Genomic DNA, 20,411 nt, shown 5'->3' on the forward strand with positions numbered 1-20,411 from the left:
TGGAGAAATAAGGTAGATATATAGAAAGACAATTCTGGAGTTCAGGAAAGACCTCTGGACTGGAGAAATACATTTGAACAGTCAGAAGGAGAAGAGAGAGAGAAAGGAGCAGAAAAATTATTTGAACAAATAATGGCTGAAAACTTCTACAACCTGGGGAAAGAAACAGACATCCAGATCCAGGAAGCCTATAGAGTTCCAAATAAGATGAACCCAGGGAGACCCACACCAAGACACATTATAATTAAAGTGTCAAAAGTTAAAGACCAGAAGAGAATCTTAAAAGTGGCAAGAGAAAAATAACTCGTTACCTACAGTAGAACGCCCCCATAAGACTATTAGCAGATTTTTCAACCGAAACTTTGCACATCAGAAGGGAATGACATGATATAGTCAAAGTGCTGAAAGAAAATATTGCCAACCAAGTATATCTATCTACCAGCAACTTTGTCATGGAGAATTGAAGGAGAGATAAAGAGTTTTCCAGACAAGCAAAAACCAAATGAGTTCATCATCCTAGACTGGCTTTACATGAAATGTTACAGGAATTTCTTTAAGGTGAAACAAAAGAGAGCTAATCAGTAATAGGAAAATGTGTGAAAGTATAAATTTCACTGGTAAAGGCAAATATATAGTAAAATTTAGAATAATCTTATGTTGTAAATGTGGTAGTTAATCACTTATAAAGCTAGAATGAAAGTTAAAGACAAAGGTAGTAAAAAAACTAACTACAATGATTAGTTAATGGATACACAAGATAAAAATATGTAAATTGTGATATCAAAAACATAAATTGGGGGGGATAGAAATGTAGAGCCCTAGAATGCATTCAAACTTAAGTTGTTATCAACTTAAAATAGACTATTATAAATATAAGTTGTTTTATGTAAGCCCAGTGGTAACCACAAAGCAAAAACCTATAGTAGATACACAAAACAAACAGGAATCTAAGCCACTACAGATAACCACAGAAAATCATCAAATCACAAAGAAAGAGAACAAAAGAAGAAAGGAACAGAGAAAGTATAAAACACCTAGGAAACAATTAACAAACTGCCAATAAATACATACCTATCCACCTTAATACATAAGGTGGTATGTATTCAGCCTTAACATATACATTCTTTGGTGCAGGTATGTATTTATCCACCAGTAAATACATACCTTCACCTTCCCTGGTGGTGCAGTGGATAAGACTCTGTGCTCCCAACAGGAGGCCCAGGTTCGATCCCTGGTCAGGGAACTAGATCCCACATGCATGCTGCAACTACGAGTTCACATGCCACAAGAAAGGAGCCCCCATGCCGCATCTAAGGAGCTGGTGAGCCACAACTAAGGAACCCTGGAGCTGCAACTAAGACTCAGTGCAACCAAATAAATAAATATTAAAAAAAAAGACAGGAAATAAAAATTGTTGGGGAGGATGTGTAGAAAAGGGAATCCTTGTGCACTGTTGGTGGGAATGTAAATTGGTGCAGTCACTATGGGAGACAACATAAAGGTTCCTCAAAAAATTAAAAATAGAACTACCATATGATCAATCAATTCCACACCTGAGTATTTATCCATAGAAAATAAGCATGCTAACGTGAAAAGATATATACTCCCTCTTGTTCATTGCAACATTATTTACAGTAGCCAAGATATAGAAGCAACCTGTGTCCATTGATAGATGAATGGATAAAGAAAATTGGGGGCTTCCCTGGTGGCGCAGTGGTTGAGAGTCCACCTGCCGATGCAGGGGACACGGGTTTGTGCCCCGGTCTGGGAAGATCCCACATGCCACGGAGCAGCTAGGCCCGTGAGCCATGGCCGCTGAGCCTGCGTGTCCGGAGCCTGTGCTCTGCAACGGGAGAGGCCACAACAGTGAGAGGCCCGCGTACCACAAAAAAAAAAAAAAAAAAGAAAAAAAAAGAAAATTGGGTGTGTTCATATATGTATACATTAAAATATTATTCAACCATAAAAAAGGAGGAAATCTTGCCATTTGCAACAACATGGATGAATTTTGAGGGCATTATTGTGAGATAAGTCAGACAGAGGAAGACAAATACTGTATGACGTCACTTATATGTGAAATCTAAAAACAAGCAAACAACAAATAAATAAACTCAGAATAGATTGGTAGTTGCCAGAGGTGGGGGTTCGGTGAAGGGATCAAAAGATATAAACTTGTAATTATAAAATAAATAAGTCATAGGAATGTAATGTAAAACATGGTGACTATAGCTAACACTGCATTGTATATTTAAAAGTTGTTAAGAGAGTAGATCTTAAAAATTTTCCTCACGAGAAAAAAAGTTGTAACTATGTGTGGTGATGGATGTTAGCTAGATTTTTGTGGTTATTATTTTGCAATATATACAAATATTGAATTGTGTTGTACACCTGAAACTAATGTTATATATCAGTTATATCTCAAAAAAGGGGGGGGGAATCAAGTGGTCAGCATATATGATAGTTAATGCTATGAGATCAGATGAGATCACTGGGAAAGCTAGTGTAGGTATAGAAACGAAAAAGTCTGAGGTCCAACAGTTAGTGGTCAGAGAACAGGAAGACCAGATGCTCTGCTAGGAGAAGAACTAAGAGAGAGCATGTCTCAGAAACCAAGTGAAGAAGGTACTTCAAGAAGGAGGGAATGATGATGCTGTGCTACATGCTGCCAAGAGGTGAGGTAAGATGAGGAGAGAAAAGTGCCCAATGGATCTGTGTCAAGTCATTGGTAACCTTGATAAAAGCTATTGTTGGGTGGAGTCATGTAGACAAAAGTCTAATTGGGTTAGGTTTATAAACTTCTGAGAGGCGAGGAATTGAAGATAGTGAATAAAGGCAGCCCTTTCAGGGAATTTCACAATGAAGGGGAGGAGAGAAATGATGTGGTAGTTGGAGGGAATGTAGGAAAGGATTTTTGCTGGTTTGTTGAAATGGGAAAATTTAGAGCGTGTGTGCATAATAAAGGGAATTATGAGATTCTCTTCTGACTACTTCTACTTATTTTTTCAGAATGAGGTGAGTATCATTGTTGACATGTTTCAAAAACATTTAAAAATGATGACTTCTCTCTCCTTCAAACAGCCATCTTTTGGCTTCCCTCATATCCTCTCTGATGGATTTTCTCCAGTCATTTCTTCTTTGTCTCCTTTGTGGAGTTTTTTTTTCCTTCCCATTTTTACATGATGGTGTTCCTTATGGTCCTGCCCTCAAGCCTCTTTTCTTCTAAATCTTCATGCTCTTCTTAAGCAATCAATTATTCATTTATTCAACAACTATTTATTGAGCATCTGCTATGTAATAGGCAGATCTTTAGGCCCTAGGGAAAACACTAGCTACATTATCCTTCTCTTATAAAATCACAATAAAGACTCTGGGTTATTAAGGCTCTTACCAGTTCTATGGTAAAGAAATCGGATTTCTTATAATTACTTAGCGCTATGTGGTTTTTTTTCTGCTGAGAATTTTATAGAACTAGTTTCACAGTAAAAACTGTGCTTGGCATATTTGCAATACACTTTCTACAAAATAATTTGAATTATAACCTGAAATCTGGCAAATGTGTCCTCTAGCTAAGACCATAATTTAAAAACTCAACTAGTGTATTCCTCAGTTATGTCCACCAGTATTACTTGGAGAACATTGGCTGTTTTATTTTATACCAAATCATTCCTGTTTTAGCTTCAGGTGTTACTTCCTCATTTCAAGATTCGGATATAGAAAAGACTGTGGTGATTCCCGGTTACAGCAGCTTCCTGATCACAAGGATTTTAGATAATGAGAATGCTTTAGCTATCGCTACCATGCCTGAAACAGTACCCCACAATATGACCTTTCTACAAGGCTCTTGGTTCTTATACAACTTTGGGCAAAGGGATGGACGAACATGGAACATACGTTCAAAACCGTGTAATTACTGGTTTCAACAACATGATGATTCACTATCCCTCAATGTCCTGAAATACATTGATCTGGGGAAATCTCATACTTTAAAAATTAAAGTCATACCTAATACAAAAGGTAAGTTTATTTTTATTGGAAAATATCAAAAGGAAATGTTATTACTTTTCTTGAATGTAAAATATACTCTTCGATATTTCTTTTATCTTTGGTTTCTGTAGTAGGTGGCATTCTACCAATAACAGTATTAGCTCTAATTATTGAGCACTTATGCAAAGCTCTGTATTAAATGATTTTTTTATTCATTTTAAAATTTAATGTTTGTAACAACCCTAAAAGTCTAGATTTTAATCCTTATTTTATAAATGAGCTTAAATTACCAGCCCAAATATACACAGGATTTTAGTTTAGATTTTTGCTGCCCTCTGAAAAGAAAACATTACAATTACCTTTGTGTTGTTATAATCATTTCAAGTATTTATTTTAAGCCAAAAAAAAGACTTTTAAATAGAATTCTATACTTTGCTCCATTTTTCAAGATATTTATTTATTACAAAACTAATATAAAACTTACTAAAAATGATGGTGAAATGGCACGCTGGAAAGAAATAAAACAAAAAATTTTAGTAAATTACTGAGCTAGAAATTGAGGGAAAAATATGGAAGGAAGGGGAGGGAAAAAAGAAAATCCTGTCACCAGAAATGAAAAGGGAACCAAAGTCAAAAAAATTAGCTAATATGTGGCTCCTGGAAGGTTTTGAGGCTCAGACATAGGCCATATAGGCAGTGGGATGAATTTTAATGCCCAAGCATTAGTAGAAGATGTAGACCTTTAGACATTTCTACCTTGTGGTAGGAAGTTGGAAATGAGAACATTAAGTAAAGCTGGAACCATCAAATTGTGAAGGGTGAAGCGAGGATAAGGAAAATGCTACCCAACAACTCAAAGAAAGAGGTAGGGAGATTGTCATCTCCACGGAACTCAAAGAATTTCTTGTAAAAAACCCAAACTCCAAGACTGTGTAACACCTAGATACTACCCACCAAATACAAGAATCCCAAACTGAGACATCATTAAAATGCCTGGGTCCCAGCATAAGGAAGCACAAAACCCTCTGTAGGAATACTTTCATAAACAAGGTAACATGGAATTCCACAGAAAAATCAATCTTCATGAACATAAATTGAGGGAAAGAATTTTAAAACCATGTAAGGAAATGACCCAACATAAGAGAAGCTCAACAAGCATAGGAAACAAAGTTTTAATCTTGAGTTGATGGAAAAATCAGAAAGACACTATAAAAACAATTGTAAAGTATAAAATATGTAAAACTCTTAAAGAGATAAAAGAAAGCATATGAACCATAATGAAAGGACAAAACACTATTTAAAAAAAAACAAGCTTATTTGAAAAACATAACCAAGTGCAATTTATAAAAATAAAAATTATAGGCTTTGAAAAAATTGGAGACAAGTATTTCTATTTCCATCAGTATTGTGAACTAAATATTCTGAAAAAAACTTCTTTCTGAAACCCTTAGAATCCTTTCTCTTTGATTATATGACTAATTGTCCGTATTTCCTTCAAGTAATTTTAGGGTTTTAATTTTATGGCTTTAACTTTCCACCTAATTATTTAATTTATCTACACTTTGTTTTGGTGCATTACAGGTGGTTAGGTAGTTGTTCCAACATCACTTATTGAATAATGTATTTTTTCTTCACTGATTTTTAAAAACAATGCAATTTACCTATTATTTTGACCATTTCTGGGTTTTAAAAATTCTGTTCCTTTGTTATTTCTCTGTATTCCAGTACAAATCCCAAATGTTCTAACTATTGTAGCTTTAATTGTATTTAACAACTAATTTGTTATATTTTAAACTTGTTCAGTTTGAAGAAACAAATAATAATCAGCAAATCAACTCAGTTGCCTCTTTGAAGAAAAACCTAGTCCATGCTATTCAAGATGTGGTTCCTGGACCAGCTTCATTGGCATCACTTGGGTGCTTGTTAGAAATGCACAGTCTTTGGTGGTTGCAAACAAATTTTAGGTTTTCTTTTGTATTTCTGCGAAAAATGCCAATGGAATTTTGATAGGAATTACAATCAATCTGTAGATTGTTTTAGGGGTATGGACATTTTAACAATATTAATTCTTCCAATTCATGAACATGAGATGTCTTTCAGCTTATTTGTGTCATCTTCAGTTTCTTTCACTGGTGTCATAGTTTTCAGTGTACATGTCTTTCACCTCCTTCGTTAAATTTATTCCTAATATTTTGCTCTTTTTTTTTTTTTTTTTTTTTTTTTTTTTTTTTGCGGCACGCAGGCCTCTCACTGCCACGGCCCCTCCCTCCACGGAGCACAGGCTCCGGACGCGCAGGCCCAGAGGCCACGGCATACGGGCTCAGCCACTCCGCAGCATGCGGGATCCTCCTGGACCGGGGCACGAACACGCGTCCCCCGCATCAGCAGGCGGACTCCCAACCACTGCGCCACGAGGGAAGCCCTATTTTGCTCTTTTTGATGGTGCTATAAATGGGGTCATTTTCTTAATTTCTCTTTCAGCTAGTTCATTGCTAGTGTACAGAAACACAACTGATTTTTGTGCATTGATTTTTTATCCTGCAATTTTGCTGAACCTTTTTATTCTAACAGTGTTTTGATAGAGCCTTTAGGGTTTTCTAAACATAATATTCTGTCATCTGCAAACAGACACAATTTTACTTCTTCCCTTCTGATTTGGATGACTTTTTTCTTTCTTAATTGCTCTGGGTAAGTCTTCCAGTACTGTGTTGAATAGAAGTGGTGAGGGGGAACATCCTTGTCTTGTTCTTCATCTTAGAGGAAAAGCTTTAAGCTTGAGTATGATAAGTATGAGTATGATGTTAGCTATGGACTTGTCACATATGGCCTATATTGTGTTGACGTACGTTCCTTCTAAACCTAATTTGTTGAGAGTTTTATTCATGAATGGATGTTGAATTTTGTCAAATGCTTTTTCTATATCTGTTGAGATAATAATTTTTATCTTTCATTCTGTTAATGTGGTGTATTCGCATTAAAGACCCTGAGTAGCCAAAACAATGTTGACAAAGAACAAAGCTGGAGGAACCACACTTCTTAATTTCAAACTCTATTACAAAGCTATATTAACCAAAACATTATGGTAATGGCATAAAAACAGATGCATAAACCAATGGAACAGAATAGAGATCCCAGAAATAAACTCATGCATACACAGTCAACTAAGTTTTGACAAGGGAGCCAATGGAGAAAGAATAGTTTCTTCAATAAATGGTGCTGGGAAAGCTGGACAGCCATGTGCAAAAGAATAAAACTGGACCCCTATCTTACACCACTCACAAAAATTAATTCAAAATGGATTAAAGACTTAAATGTAAGACTTGAAACCATTAAAATCCTAGAAAAAAAAAAACATGAAGGAAAAGCCCCCTTGACATTGGTCTTGGCAATGACTTTTTTTTGGATGTGACACCACAAGCAAAGGAAATAAAAGCAAAAGTAAACAAATGGGACTATATCAAACTAAAAAACTTTTGCACAGCAAAGGAAACAAAAAACAAAATGCAAAGGCAATCTTCAGTAAGTGTGCTGGGAAAACTGGACAGCTACATATCAGAGAATGAAATTAGAACACTCCCTAACACCATGCATAAAAATAAACTCAAAATGGATTAAAGACCAAATGTAAGGCCAGACACTATCAAACTCTTAGAGGAAAACATAGGCAGAACACTCTATGACATAAATCACAGCAAGATCCTTTATGACCCACCTCCTGGAGAAATGGAAATAAAAACAAAAATAAACAAATGGGACCTAATGAAACTTAAAAGCTTTTGCACAGCAAAGGAAACCATAAAAGAGAAGAAAAGACAGCCCTCAGAATGGGAGAAAATATTTGCAAATGAAGCAACTGACAAAGGATTAATCTCCAAAATTTACAAGCAGCTCATGCAGCTCAATATCCAGAAAACAAACAACCCAATCCAAAAATGGGCAGAAGACCTAAACAGACATTTCTCCAAAGAAGATATAAAGATTGTCAACAAACACGTGAAAGGATGCTCAACATCATTAATCATTAGAGAAATGCAAATCAAAACTACAATGAGATATCATCTCACACCAGTCAGAATGGCCATCATCAAAAAATCTAGAAACAATAAATGCTGGAGAGGGTGTGGAGAAAAGGGAACCCTCATACACTGTTGGTGGGAATGTAAATTGATACAGCCACTATGGAGAACAGTATGGAGGTTCCTTTAAAAACTAAAAATAGAACTACCATATGACCCAGCAATCCCACTACTGGGCATATACCCTGAGAAAACCATATTCAAAGAGAGTCATGTACCACAATGTTCATTGCAGCTCTATTTACAATAGCCAGGACACGGAAGCAACCTAAGTGTCCATTGACAGATGAATGGATAAAGAAGATGTGGCACATATGTACAATGGAATATTACTCAGCCATAAAAAGAAACGAAATTGAGTTGTTTGTAGTGAGGTGGTTGGACCTAGAGTTTGTCATACAGCATGAAGTAAGTCAGGAAGAGAAAAACAAATACCGTAAACTAACACATATATCTAAAAAAAAAAATCTAAAAGTCTAAAAAATCTAAATTTTTAGATCTAAAAATCTTAAAAAAAAAAAAAAAAAAAGGTCATGAAGAACCTAGGGGCAAGACGGGAATAAAGACGCAGACCTACTAGAGAATGGACTTGAGGACACAGGGAGGGGGAAGGGTAAGCTGGGACAAAGTGAGAGAGTGGTAGTATATATATGGACATATAAACACTACCAAATGTAAAATAGATAGCTAGTGGGAAGCAGTCGCATAGCACAGGGAGATCAGCTCAGTGCTTTGTGACCAGCTAGAAGGATAGGGAAGGTGGGAGGGAGGGAGATGCAAGAGGGAAGAGATATGGGATATATGTATATGTATAACTGATTCACTTTGTTATAAAGCAGAAACTAACACACCATTGTAAAGCAATTATACTCCAATAAAAACGTTAAAAAATAAAAAGGAAAGGCAGCATGTAGAGTGGGAGAAAATATTTGCAAACCATATATCTGATAAGGGGTTAATATCTATAATATAAAAGGAACTCATACAGCTCAATAGCAAACAAACAAATAATCCAATTAAAAATGTGTAAATGACCTGAATAGACATTTTTCCAAAGATATGCAAGTGGCCAACAGGTATATGGAAAGGTAGTCAATATCACTAATCATCAGGGAAATGCAAATCAAAACTATAATGAGATATCACCTCACACTTGTTAGAATGGCTGTTACAAAAAGACAAGAGATAGTTAAGTGCTGTTGAGGATGTGGAGTAAAGGGAACCCTTGTGCACTCTTGGTAGGAATATAAATTTGTTCAGTCACTGTGAAAAATAGTGTGGAAGTTTCTCAGAAAAGTTAAAAATAGAGCTACCATATGATCTAGCAATCCCACTTCTGGGTATATATCAAAATCAGTATCTTGAAGAGGTATCTGTACTCCCACTTTCATTGCAGCATTACTCACAATAGCCCAGGTATGGAAACAACATAAGGGTCCATCAACAGATGAATGGATAAAGAAATGTGGTATATATGCACAAAGAAATACTATACAGCCATAAAAAAGAAGGATGAACAACATGGATGAACCTGGAAGACATTATGCTGAGTGAAATAAGCCAGAGAAAGACAAGTAGTGTGTGATCTCACTCATATGTGGAATCTTAAAAAAAAAAAAATGTCTAACTCATAGAAATAGAGTGCCAGTTGACAGGGGCTGGAGGATGGAGAAAATGGGCAGATGTTGGTCAAAGAGTACAAACTTCCAGTTATAAAATAAATGTCTTGGGGATATAATACATAGCACGATAACTATAGTTAATAATACTGTACTGTATAGTTGAAATTTGCTAAGAGAGTAGATCTTAAGTGTTCCCACCACACACACACACACACACACACACACACAAAATGTGAGGTGGTGGCTGTATTAATTAACTTAATTATGGTAATCATTTCACAATGTATAAGTACAACGAATCTCCACATTATACACTTTAAAAATATACAATTTTATTTGTCAGTATACCTCAATAAAGGTATGAAGGGGACAGGATGTGGAATCTCAGCCCCCTCCTCAGAACTGTTAAATCAGAATTGGCATTCTAACAAAATCCCCAGTTATAGTTTAGGAAGCACTGGCCAGATCACTTTGGTTTAAGGGAAACAGCTAGAGCTGAGACTTAGGGCAACTTATTTACTACTCAGCTCTGATTTACTAATTAGTAAAGATGGCAATTAGATTACATGGTCTTCCAAATCTCTCTTTCCATTTAATTTCTCAGTATGGAGAGGTTGCAAACAGAGGCCCTGAAGGCAGGAAATGGCCTAATGACGTATTGTGTTAAATGCCTAGGGTTTTTCTCTTGGCAGCAACTGATTGACAGCCCTTTAAATTGAGCGTGTATTCTCAGTTTCTCTACTGAGTTAGCCAACTCAGTGTGACCAAGACTATCCAAGTGACTGCCTTCGAGAATCTGGCTGAGGAATGAGGGGTGGAGGGGAGCAATATTTCTGTGAAAAAAATTAGGAGAAAATATTTGCAAAGTTAAATTTTTCTAAGAACTATTAAAGTTAACTCTGTATAAATAGATTCTGTAGATGTTCTAGAATTCTGATCAGCCAGTCATTATGAAATTGCTTAAAATTTTCATGTTCACTCTTGGCTTTGTTTCCAAAGGTGTTCAAACACTTGAAATCCCACTACTGAAAGTAGTTGTTGGGAACCCAAATTTGTTGGAAGTTAAAGTTGAAGGCCATTTTGATGACACTGATAGTTATCTAATGGAAATTTCTGCAGCCAGCAAAACTTTACGTCAAGTAAGTTTTTCTTTAATTATTAAAAAATATCTATGGATTATAGAAAATTTAGAATATAAGATAAGAAAAAGAAGGAAAATTTATGCATAATCCTACCTATCAAGGATGACTAAACACTTTTAACATTTTGGGAATTACGAAAAGGCTGTATGTCATAGAGATTAAAAAAGTGAGCTCTGGAAAAGACTACCTGAGTTAGTTTTCACTGCTGGTACTGTTTTTGTGAGCTTAGGAAAGTTACTTTACTCTAAGTTTCCTCATCTATAAAATGGAAGTGATACTAATAATACCTACCTCTTAAGATTGTTTTGAGAATTAAATGTGATAATTCAGGTAGGCCATCTAAAACAATGTCTGGCACATAGAAAATGCTCAATCACTATGAACTTACAGTATTTTCCTTTTTTCCCCCTAAAACTGGGAGAGCATTGTATATACAGTTTTAAAAATTTGCTCCTTCCACTTAATTATATAGTTTAATCCCTTTGTGTCAATAAATATTTTTCAGCAAATTCTACAATCTGTTTATCATGAAAAATTTCAGATATAGACAAAAGAAGAATTTCCATATACCTATTTCTGAAATTAAACAATAGTCAAGGTTTTGATACTTCTGTTTTATCATCTCTAATTTTTTTGGTTTATATTCTGACATAGTTTTAAATGAATAGCAGACATCATGTCATTTCACTCCTATATGCTTCCATACATATCTCCAAAAAATATGTGTATTATCTCTCACATAACAAGAATGCCATTATCATCCCTGAAATTTTTTAAACAAATTTTTTTTTGGTACCCTATAAAACCCAGTCCATAATCAAATTCCCGCAATTTTCTCAAAAAAAAAAAATGTTTAAGGTTGGTTTGTTTGAATTGGCATCCAAACAAAAGTCACACAGTATGTGGTTATTTATTAATCTCTTAAGTTTCTTTTAGTTTAAGGTAGGTATGACTCCATTTTCTTCCCCTGCCATTGAATTGTAGCAATTGAGTCAGTTATGTTGTAGAATCTCCAGTATTCTAGATTTTTCTGTTTACTTCCTTATTTCTTATTGAACTAGTGCCACCCACCCCAAATTTCCTTTAATAATAGAACCCTGCTTAGATTCTGGTTCAATGTGTTTTCGCAAAAATTCATTAAAAATAGATTATTTTTAATGGCTTACAGAGTATAGAGATGGAGGCAAAACTACTAGAGCCTACTATATCAGTAAAATTATTAGTATTTCTACATTTTTTAATTTCAAGAAGTACTTAAAAATTTCAAACAGAATTTATCAAATTTTGTTGAATGTTTAATATCATGCAAGGTTCAAATATGGTTTTTGTACATAAATTTCTACTAAAAACATATCTTTGTGAAATACAGTGGTTGCTAAGTGAGTATCTTCTTTTCAAAATGTATACCAATGGAAGTTATTTTACTCATATTATCCAAGCAAATGTCAATGCTCATCAATGAATGAGGGAAGCCTTGCCATTCTAAGTTGGATTTACATCCAACTGCATCCAATAATAGTGTTTATTTAATAATAAACACTTGATCCTTGCTCATTTCCAAATGTCACCCACAGGCAATTAGATTGGAATGTATTTCTTCCTGGAAAAGAATATGTCTTCTGTTAAGATTTATCCTCAAACAGATCGTTATGATCAAACTTATGATTCTATTTCTGTTTTCTATTATCATTCTTTTTCTATTTCTTTTCATTTTCATTTTCTGTATTCTTTACTTGGGTACTGTGCTAGTTTGCCAGGGCTTCCATAACAAAATACTATGGACTGAGTGGCTTAAACAACAGAAATTTATTTTCTCACAGTTCCAGAGGCTAGAAGCCAAGATCAAGGCATTGGCAGGGTTGGTTTCTTCTAAGGCCTCCCTCCTTGGTCTGCAGATGGCTGTCTTCTCCCTGTGTCTTCACATGGTCTTCCCTCTGTGTGTGTCTGTTTTCAAATTTCCTGTTGTTATATGACACTCATCATATTGGATTAGAGCCTACCCTAATGAACTCATCTTAACTTAATTGCCTCTTTAAAGGCCTTATCTCCAAATACAATCACATTCTGAGATACTGGAGGTTAGGACTTCAACATATGGAGTAGACACAGTTCAGCTGATAACAGTTACTTTAAATAACCTTCATTTATTTGGATATTTCCAGGGTTCAACTTCACTGGCGTTTATTGTGTGGGGAGCATCGACTGAGTGTCTTGTTACAACATTCGTGCCAATGTTGAAAAGCAGCTGTAGTTATCTCAAGTCTATGCATCACATTCCTAGTGAAATTATCCCATTGGAAGACTGGATGAGTGGAGTTCACATGGACAGTCAGGGTTTTAATATGATCAAAGTTTTGCCAGTAAGAAACCTAAGCAGATTGTTTGAAGGGTACCAGTGATAGATTACTTTTGTATGATCGGCTGGCCATTCAGTCTTAGCATTTCTTTCCTGAAATGCTCAAAACACTCCAGTTATTTTTCAATCCTCATGTCATTTTGAGGATACGATGACTAAAATGTGAAAACTTTCTGAAATAATGATTTTTCTTGGTAACTTAGTCTTATCATTATTAATATCACATTTTATGCTATATTATGGTGGCATAATCTTGGGCTTTAACAATATATACAGTTATTTGCCCTTAAGTTGACTCATTCTCATCCTGAGCTGATATATCTTACAGGTCCCATTTCAATATAATAACAATTTTAATTTTTGCCTTGTCAGACTCTGTGACTCTTTTTAAAATATCTTTGTTAACTTATTACTTATCATTTTCTTTGTGACAAAAAAAATAACCAAACTTGAAGAATTATTTACTAAATATGTCACTAAGCCTCTTTATAAGGTGTTTAAACTTTATTGCATTGACTTTATGACAGCTACTTTAGGTTCTAAAACATTTTTCACTTATTTACAAGGTCCAAGTTGTATTACCATGGGTTGAGGGAGTGCTGGGGAAAGAGAAATTTACTTAAATACCAGGAGCTGAAAGTGAAATATTTGTTTTGAAAGCTTTTCTGGAAAATCAAGATTTTTAAATGAAAGACTTAGTAAATAATAATGAATTTTACACTAACTTTGTTTAATCATTTTCAGATAAACTACAGGCCTCCCTCTAATATGGGAATAGCTATTCCACTTACAGATAATTTTTATCATGCAGATCCTAGCAAACCCATACCAAGAAACCTATTTCACAAGTCAAAGGTAAATATTTTTTCTGCAAATATACTAGTATTCATTTGAATTCAAGAAATCATTCAGTAAAATTACAGATGGACAGACCTAGCTGTGGAGATTAAATGAGAAGGTGCATTAAGCATAATCTGCCCTGATAACATCACTACTTCTTCTCCCCCTCCCTCTCCCCCTCCCCTTCCCTCTCCTCCTCCCTCATTACTACTACTACTACTACTACTACTACTACTACTACTACTGCTGCTGCTGCTATCCCTGTTCCTCCTCCTACTGCTGTAGCCTTTTCTTCTCTTACTGCTACTCCTGGATACAGTTTTGGAACCAAGAAGTCTAAATGGACTCTTTCCCCTTGACCTCTCCCTAGCTCCCATTTGAATTTCAAAGAGCATAGATAGAGTGAGAACATTGTTTTTTAAATGAAAGGGGCCTCAGACCCATCTCACAGCTCTGTGAAAGGAATGATGTCCAAAAAGAGAGAAGAGTGTTTGCTCCAACATAGACTCATTTGAACTCCTGCCGAGGATCCGCCTAGAAAATAACCAAACCCCAGCAGCACTCTGCCTCTCTGGAGTCAGGGAGAGCAAGGTAGAACAGAGAGAAACCACTAGGCTCTAAAGAAGAATACATCAGGACTTCCCTGGTGGTCCAGTGGGTAAGACTCCGAGCTCCCAATGCAGGGGGCCTGGGTTTGATCCCTGATCAGGGGAACTAGGTCCTGCGTGCAGGTCGCAACTAAGAAGCCCGCATGCATATGTAACTAAAGATCCCGCGTGCCGCAGTAAAGACCTGGTCCAGCCAAAATAAATAAATACTTCTTTTAAAAAGGAAAAGTACATCATGGGGTGGCTTCCCAAGGAAACCTCACAGATACCTGTAATATCTCTCTTGAGAAAAACGCACCTAACTGCATATACATATGGACAAGCAGACATTCATATCCATTCAGGAACATACACACACACGCAAAGACAGAAAATCGTTGTTTCTTTTGTTCAAAATTCTTCATCATCTTCCCATCTCTTTCAGAGTAAAAGCCAAATTCTTACAATGGTTTATAAGGTCCTCTGTGGTTCAGCCTTAGCTTCACATCTGACCTGATTTCCCTCAGGTCACTCTGTTCTGCACACATTGGCCTCCTTGCTGTTCTTCAAGTATACCAGACATATTTCCACCTCAAGGTCTTTAAGTTTCAAAACTTTCCTCTGTCTGGAATGTACTTCTGCCAGATATCACATAGCGCATTCCATCACCATCTTCAGATTTTTGCTTAAATGTCACCATCATTGTGAGACCTTCCTTGGCCACTCTATTTAGGATTGTAACCTCCACCTCCACTGATGCCCACTCCTGTCCCCCTTCCCTGCCTTATTTTTCTTCACTGCACTTTTACAATTTTACATATTTTACCCATTTATTTATTGTATTTCATTAAAAGGTAAGCTACATAAAGCAGGGTTATTGTTGGGTTTTTTTAAAATCTATTCTATTCTCTACAATATCTTTAGTACCCAGAAAAGTGCCCGACATAGGGAGTGCTTAAAAATTGTTCAACAAGTGAATAATACACATTTATACACATATGATTACACACACACACACACACACACACACACTCACACACACACAAGGTTGACTTCTTGTTGAATCTTGGATTTCAAGGTAAGCAGCTCTGCTCCAGGCAATGAGCAACTCAAATATTGAATTCTTCAATTGCAGTTTCTTCCAAAGATAAAGTCTGATACATCACTAGACGCAAGCCTCATCTATTGAAATATGAGTTTAATATATTTACATGGAAATCCTTCGTTTGGATTTTTTTTTTCTTCTGGATTTTCTTGGGAGTTGAATAGGAAATGTATCTAATTTACACATAAGTAAATAACAGGTTTTGAGGGGGGCACCTTTTATACATTCAACAAATGTGAATTTCAGCATTTCCAGAGTTATCAGAAACTGTACAAACAGATATTCTCTGGGGAGACAACAGTGAACAAGATAAACATGACATCTTCGTGGATCTTTAATGGGGGAGAATAAGCTTTAAAAGTTATACAAATTAAATAGCATCATCTAGTGGAGCAGACTACTCAAAATTTATGTAATTCTGCCTCTGATCACCTCAAAATATAACAGCTGGGAAATAAGTACATCTGAACCAACACTGTGACTTCTTGTTATGCTGACATCATCCCCTTACTAGACAATCATGTGTGATGTCATTCCACATACAGAGTTGGCAGTTAGACTCTCCAAGGATAAGCAGACAACTGTAAAACACCAAATATTTGAAGAAAACTTCCACAATAAAAAAGAAGCATAAATCTAAACAACTAAAAAACTCATGCCTTGGAAAACAGTATCATAAATACAAGCAAACTTTAGAATAAGCAAAATAATTATTTCAGAACAGTTTAGGTCATATTGCAACCATGAAAAAAAAATTGGAGACAGACATCACACACAAAAAAAAGATGTCAGAAATTTAAAATGTAATCATGAAACAGTTCAAAAGATTGGAAGAGCTGAATGAAGCTAACTAAGCAGCAAATTAGTTCTGAAATTAGATAGTGGTGATGACTGAATAACATTGTGAGTATACTAAGACCCACTGCATTGTACACTTAAAAATGGTAAATGTTATCTCAATAAAAAGAAGAAAAAAGAAGCAATGAGGACGAGAATGGTAATCTTAAAAGAAGTAGAAGGAAGAATAACGTTTTTAGAAATAGAGTTGATTATCAAAATCAAAAGACAGTTCTTTGAAAAAATGAATAAACCAATAAAAAACAAATAAAAACCAATAAACCAATAAACCAAGCAAGAGTGATCAAATGAAAAAATGAATGACAAGTGGATAGTTATAGCGGAGATTTTAAACAGCCTTAGTAACTGCTATGAGGAGAGATACGTACAAAATGGTAGGTTTGGAGAGTATCCATAGTCAGCAGCCCATCATATCAAGTCTGTTCTTTTAGGTCTCAGTTTCCATGCCAGCGATGGAGGTGGGCATCTTAATTACTGCATTCAGAAAGACACAGGCTTTCTGGGTCCCATGCATGTTGACTATCAACTGCCCTGAGGAAAACTGGCAAGCAGCTGAGTGATACTTGGGTTCATTCCAAGCAAATAGACAAAATTCAGAAATACTGTGCTTTTACCTTATTATTAATGGATTTTCTCCCTTTTTAACTTCTCAGGGATTTTATTCATTCAGGTAACAAATATTTATTGCACATTTACTCAGTTTGCATAAATCCTGCCACCAAAAAAAGCATATCAACCTATTTTAATTATATTTGCAGAAATCTGGTAAATTCAAACAGTGTGCAAATGTGTCTACTCGGGAGGAATGTAATTGCACAAATGATCAGAAGTTTTCACATGCTGTTGCTTTCTCAGATTGCAGAGAAAAGGTAAGATAATCTTTAATTTCCTGAAGACAGTATTTTCATATTAATAAGACTTTGAAATGCACATTTTGGTTAAACATGAAAACTAAGACATAGAAATACTGTTTTATTATGACATAGAATTAAATATGACATAGAGCTAAAAATATTTGAATTTAAATGTCCCCAGACACAGTAATTAACCTCATCTGTAGAACAGAATAATATCTGCATTGCCTTGTTCATTTCACAGGTTCTTATAAAGATACACACACACACACATGCTTCTATCTATGTGAAAACAATGTATAACCTGTCAAACGTTACACTAGGTTATGGTGAATATTGATTCATTTAAAAAAGTATTGACTATCAAACATGTATCAGGTTCTGAGAATATAGAACTTAAAGCTCAAGGTACTAGTGACAAAATAGAAGACAGTATAATATGTTGGTTAGGAGAATGGATTCTGTGTCAAATACTTCCTTCTGTTAGGCTCCAAACATTCAAACATGTATCAAGTTGATGTTGGTGTCTGCATTAGCTGACTTACCTGTGCACTTGGTATGACTTTCGAGTAGATCTATTTCAAAGGCCTTGTTGGACTGTATACAGCATTATTTTAAATGATTTTATACAAGGATAAAAATCGCTTACTATAATACTGGGCATAGAGTCAGCAGTCAATAAACTATGAGGGTTGCTATTGTATACCTCCACAACTCCACCCTTGTTGAATTCCAGTATTTCTTGAGAATTTACTGTCTACCATGTACTGCTCTAAGGCTTCTCCATAACTTGTCTCATTTCATTTGAGGCACAGAGAAACCTGGTAATTTGCTAAAGACCACATCATTAATATGTGATGGAGCTAGATTTGAACTCCAGAGGCTGAGTTTAATGAGTTTGGTTGAAAGATCATGACTGGGAGGGCAGCCAGCAGAAGCAAGAAGAACTACAATACTGCAGCCTGTGGAACAAAAACCACATTCACAGAAAGACAGACAAGTTGAAAAGACAGAGAGCTATGTACCACATGAAGGAACGAAATAAACCCCCAGAAAAACAACTGAATGAAGTGGAGATAGGCAACCTTCCAGAAAAAGAATTCAGAATAATGATAGTGAAGATGATCCAGGACCTCAGAAAAAGAATGGAGGCAAAGATCAAGAAGATGCAAGAAATGTTTCACAAAGACCTAGAAGAATTACAGAACAAACAGAGATGAACATACAATAATTGAAATGAAAAATACACTAGAAGGAATCAATAGCAAAATAACTGAGGCAGAAGAATGGATAAGTGACCTAGAAGACAGAATGGTGGAATTCACTGCTGTGGAACAGAATAAAGAAAAAAGAATGTAAAAGAAATGACGACAGCCTAAGAGACCTCTAGGACAACATTAAACACAACAATATTTGCATTACAGGGGTCCCAGAAGGTGAAGAGAGAGAGAAAGGACCCGAGAAAATATTTGAAGAGGTTATAGTAGAAAAATTCCCTAACATGGGAAAGGAAATAGCCACCCAAGTCCAGGAAGCACAGTGAGTCCCATACAGGATAAACCCAAGGAGAAACACGCTGAGACATATAGTAATCAAATTGGCAAAAATTAAAGGCAAAGAAAAATTATTGAAAGCAGCAAGGGAAACACGACAAATAACATACAAGGGAACGTCCATAAGGTTAACAGCTGATTTCTCAGCAGAAACTCTACAAGCCAGAAGGGAGTGGCATGATATACTTAAAGTGATGAAAGGGAAGAAACTACAACCAAGATTACTCTACCTGGCAAGGATTTCATTCAGATTTGATGGAGAAATCAAAAGCTTTACAGACAAGCAAAAGATAAGAGAATTCAGCACCACGAAACCAGCTCTACAACAAATGCTAAAGGAACTTCTCTAAGTGGGTAACACAAGAGAAGAAAAGGACCTACAAAAACAAATCCAAAACAATTAAGAAAATGGTCATAGGAACATACATATTGATAATTACCTTAAACGTGAATGGATTAAATGCTCCAACCAAAAGACACAGGCTTGCTGAATGGATACAAAAACAAGACCCATCTATATGCTGTCTACAAGAGACCCACTTCAGACCCAGGGACACAACAGACTGAAAGTGAGGGGATGGAAAAAGGTATTCCATGCAAATGGAAATCAAAAGAAAGCTGGAGTAGCAATTCTCATATCTGATAAAACAGACTTTAAAATGAAGAATGTTACAAGAGACAAGGAAGGACACTACATAATGATCAAGGGATCAATCCAAGAAGAAGATATAACAATTATAAATATGTATGTACCCAACATAGGAGCACTTCAATACATAAGGCAACTGCTAACAGCTCTAAAAGAGGAAATCAACAGTAACACAATAATAGTGGGGGATTTTAACACCTCACCTACACCAATGGACAGATCATCCAAACAGAAAATTACTAAGGAAACACAAGCTTTTAATGACATAATAGACCAGATAGATTTAATCGATATTTATAGGACATTCCATCCCAAAAGAGCAGGTTACACTTTCTTCTCAAGTGCGCATGGAACAGTCTCCAGGATAGATCACATCTTGGGTCATAAATCAAGCCTCAATAAATTTAAGAAAATTGAAGTCATATCAAGCATCTTTTCTGACCACAATGCTATGAGGTTAGAAATCAATTACAGGGAAAAAATATGGAAAATACACAAATGCATTGAGGCTAAACAATACATTACTAAATAATCAAGAGATTACTGAAGAAATCAAAGAGGAAGTCAAAAAATACCTCGAGACAAATAACAATGATAACACGACATTCCAAAACCTATGGGATGCAGCAAAAGCAGGTCTAAGAGGGAAGTTTATAGCTATACAAGCCTACCTCAAGAAACGAGAAAAATCTCAAATAAACTATCTAAATTTACACTTAAAGGAACTAGAGAAAGAAGAACAAACAAAACCCAAAGTTAGCAGATGGAAATAAATCATAAAGATC

The 20,411-nt window shown here is 35.6% G+C and overlaps 1 protein-coding gene across 1 annotated transcript in view; it reads left to right on the plus strand.

Annotated features, from left to right (window-relative positions):
• CATSPERB (cation channel sperm associated auxiliary subunit beta) overlaps positions 1-20,411 on the plus strand; it is a gene marked incomplete at both ends in the record, with an annotated part of 128,430 nt that overhangs the window by 96,676 nt on the left and 11,343 nt on the right. Inside the window, 5 exons of the mRNA XM_082648264.1 lie at positions 3,676-4,014; positions 10,682-10,821; positions 12,987-13,184; positions 13,925-14,035; positions 17,329-17,439. Coding sequence (XP_082504390.1) covers positions 3,676-4,014; positions 10,682-10,821; positions 12,987-13,184; positions 13,925-14,035; positions 17,329-17,439 — 899 coding nt within the window. The remainder of the gene's footprint in view (positions 1-3,675; positions 4,015-10,681; positions 10,822-12,986; positions 13,185-13,924; positions 14,036-17,328; positions 17,440-20,411) is intronic.

Source organism: Grampus griseus (assembly GCF_964374135.1).
Source record: "Grampus griseus genome assembly, chromosome: 2".
Classification (NCBI taxonomy): Eukaryota; Metazoa; Chordata; class Mammalia; order Artiodactyla; family Delphinidae; genus Grampus; species Grampus griseus.